Source organism: Mangifera indica, chromosome 8 (genome assembly GCF_011075055.1).
Source record: "Mangifera indica cultivar Alphonso chromosome 8, CATAS_Mindica_2.1, whole genome shotgun sequence".
Lineage (NCBI taxonomy): Eukaryota > Viridiplantae > Streptophyta > Magnoliopsida > Sapindales > Anacardiaceae > Mangifera > Mangifera indica.
Window position 1 is genome coordinate 17,478,314 of NC_058144.1, and position 2,865 is coordinate 17,481,178.

A 2,865-nucleotide genomic window follows, 5' to 3' on the forward strand; every position below is an offset into this window, starting at 1 on the left:
ATTGCATCTACACATTTGAATTATTCAAGGTTGCTAGAGTTCTTGGATTTAAGTGCGACTCAAATCTTTTACACAATTCTATGAAGAAAAGGATTTGTATGACCACAGCTGATCCTAACATAAATCAATAGGAAAACCAACCTGTCGTATTAGTTTGAGAATATTGGACTTTTATTTAATCTAGACAAAACCAAGCTTAAATTTTTGGAACAAACCAAAAGAAATTGAATTCAAAGCTACTTAATAGTACTAGAATTTATCTATCTAATTTTCTCTGTCCCCTTATAATTAGTTATCTATCTTCCTCTCTAAGATAATCTAAATACTGTCAGCAAGAGTCCAACTAGCCATAGGCTGAAATGAAATCACAAAAGTCAGTTTTCTTAAAAATACATCTAATGTGTTTACATAACAGCTTAGTTAGTAAAGAAATGGACACATTGCATCATTGAGAGTTAATGACTTGTTTTTAAAAGGAATGAATTTGGTCACCTCCTCCTAGTATCAGGGCAATGCGCTATCATTCTTTCAATCTTTCCTCACAATAAAATAAAATAAAATGAGAAAAGTATTACAAATAGAAAGAAAATTAATAATTTCTCTTCACTTCGAAAGAGTCGCACAATAAGATGTCAAGCAATTTTAAGTTAAATTTTTAGTACGCTGTAACTCCCACAAGATATATTGGTGCAATAATTATCCAAAAACTTATTACATCAAGTACCCAAAGAAGCAAAACTGCAATATTGATCACTTGAGCTCCGCATGACCTCTTCCTTCAACCTACTTGTGTGAAAAGCAAAAAAAAATAAAAAAGTTTATCAAATATTCCGAAGAAGCAAATCCACACCACTCTTTTAGAAAACTCACTTAAAAAAATGCTACACCAAATTATTTTGGAAGCATAATTTGTTTGAACATGGAAAGATGACATAATGATGCCCACATAAAGCTACATAAACTTCTCACAACAATTTCAAGTCCTACAAATTCCTTGTTTACTTAAGATCATATATAACACAATGATGTTACAACTCTTAACCTGAAGAAGAATTAATCCATCAAGTAAACTATCAGTTTGTGGGGGAAAACTCAAAATGGAAGCAAGTAATTCATGAATCAATCAAAATCATCAGTTAAACATCCAGCAACAATATCAGTAGTACTTTAGTGATTTTCAACCAAGACAAATCAATAGGCTTATCCCTTGCAATTGCGTATTATATGTATTGCATACCTATATGACACCTCTATCCATAACTAAAACATTCTCATTATATGGTTAACACAACCAAAACAAGATACCAAGATGTAACAGAAACAAAAAGGCACAAGTTTATACCCGTTTTGCATACCTATGTGACATATCCATCCATAAACTAAAACATTCTTATAATATGGTTAACACAATCAATACAAGATACCAAGATGTAACACAAACAAAAAGGCACGCATTTAAATTGCAGGCTTCTGATGGGACTAGTTCCAAACTCAATTTTACAGACAAGTTCAGGGACTTTAGTCCATAAAACAAAGAAGAGAGATCATATCGTCTACAATTGCTCTCGAAGAAAGATGCATAATCACTGAGCTTGAACAAACCACATAGTGATGTGACCCACTGTGATTGGACAGGCACACGTGTGCACGTCCCAGCAACTAGATTAAAAATAAAAATACCTTCTGGTTTTCCTAAAAGGATAATGTAAGTTTCATAAAGAATGAACAACTGAGTCAAAATAAAAATGGCCACAGAACAACTTTTATATCACCAAATCAGCATTTCTCTAAGAAAATCAACATCGCAGTAATAATCAACAACAAAACCTCATGATCGATCAACTACCTATCAGAAAGAAAGAAAAAACTTAATTACCTGACTGAAATTTGACTCAAGATTCGACAATCTGGCTTCGAGGTTATCAAATTTCTGCTTAGTCTATAAGAAAAAAAAAACCAGTTGAATCCACAACAATTAATTTCATACCCATTTACATACAATCAGAAAATAAAGAAATATGAAGGAGAGAAGAAGAGAGTTACATCTGCAGAGAGGCCACATCTTTGAGAAAAAAGATCTTTCCAGATGAAGCGGGCAATTGCACCACCTGCTACTGAAAACCCAACCGTGAACCATAGCAATCGAGTTCTCAACATCGCTTCTTTTGTTTTTGCCGTCGCTACTCAAATTTTCATATGAATCTGCTCCACTACGATGCCACTTAATTGGGCTGGGCTTTAATTTTTCAGTTTTTTTTTTTTCGAAATTAAATAAAATGCTTCCCATATATAAAATTAAGGGAAATTAGTTAAAATATTTTTTTTAGAGTAATAAACAAATTTATTCCTAATTTTAGAGTTTAAATGAAAATACCTATAGTTTAAAATATTTAAACAAAAATATCCTAAATATTCAATAAAATATCAAAATTACCCTTCTTTTATTTATATATAAATCATATCTCTTTTTTTTATCTTTTACATATACAATTTTACTCATTATCTGAGAAAAATTTCTTAAAAGAGAAAAGAAGTTCATGATTGAGATTTCGAGCGAGAAGAAAAAAGTTCATAATATCGAGGTATTTATACGTATTATAACTTCAATCGTTATTATTTTATTAATAATATAATTATATATAGTGTTTTATATAATAAATTAGAGTTATATATAAAAAATAAATTGATAAAAATTATAGGGGATATTTTGTAGTTATTATAATAGTATAAGTAAAATAATATTTTATAATAAAGGGTGTTAGAGATTAGATTATATAATATTTGGGGGTAAAATGATATTTTACAATAAAGGGTATTAGAGAATTAGATTAGATAATATTTGGAGGTAAAATGATATTTTATAAT

General features: G+C 29.9%; 1 protein-coding gene across 1 annotated transcript; it reads right to left on the minus strand.

Annotated features, from left to right (window-relative positions):
• Positions 1–571: 571 nt before the first annotated feature.
• On the minus strand, positions 572–2,239 carry LOC123223007. The gene is made up of 3 exons (XM_044646054.1): positions 2,044–2,239; positions 1,877–1,939; positions 572–783 (listed from the first exon to the last, which is right to left on the minus strand). Exons 1-3 carry the CDS (start codon positions 2,155–2,157, stop codon positions 751–753), a joined length of 210 nt encoding a protein of 69 aa, XP_044501989.1. The 5' UTR covers positions 2,158–2,239; the 3' UTR covers positions 572–750.
• Positions 2,240–2,865: the final 626 nt, after the last annotated feature.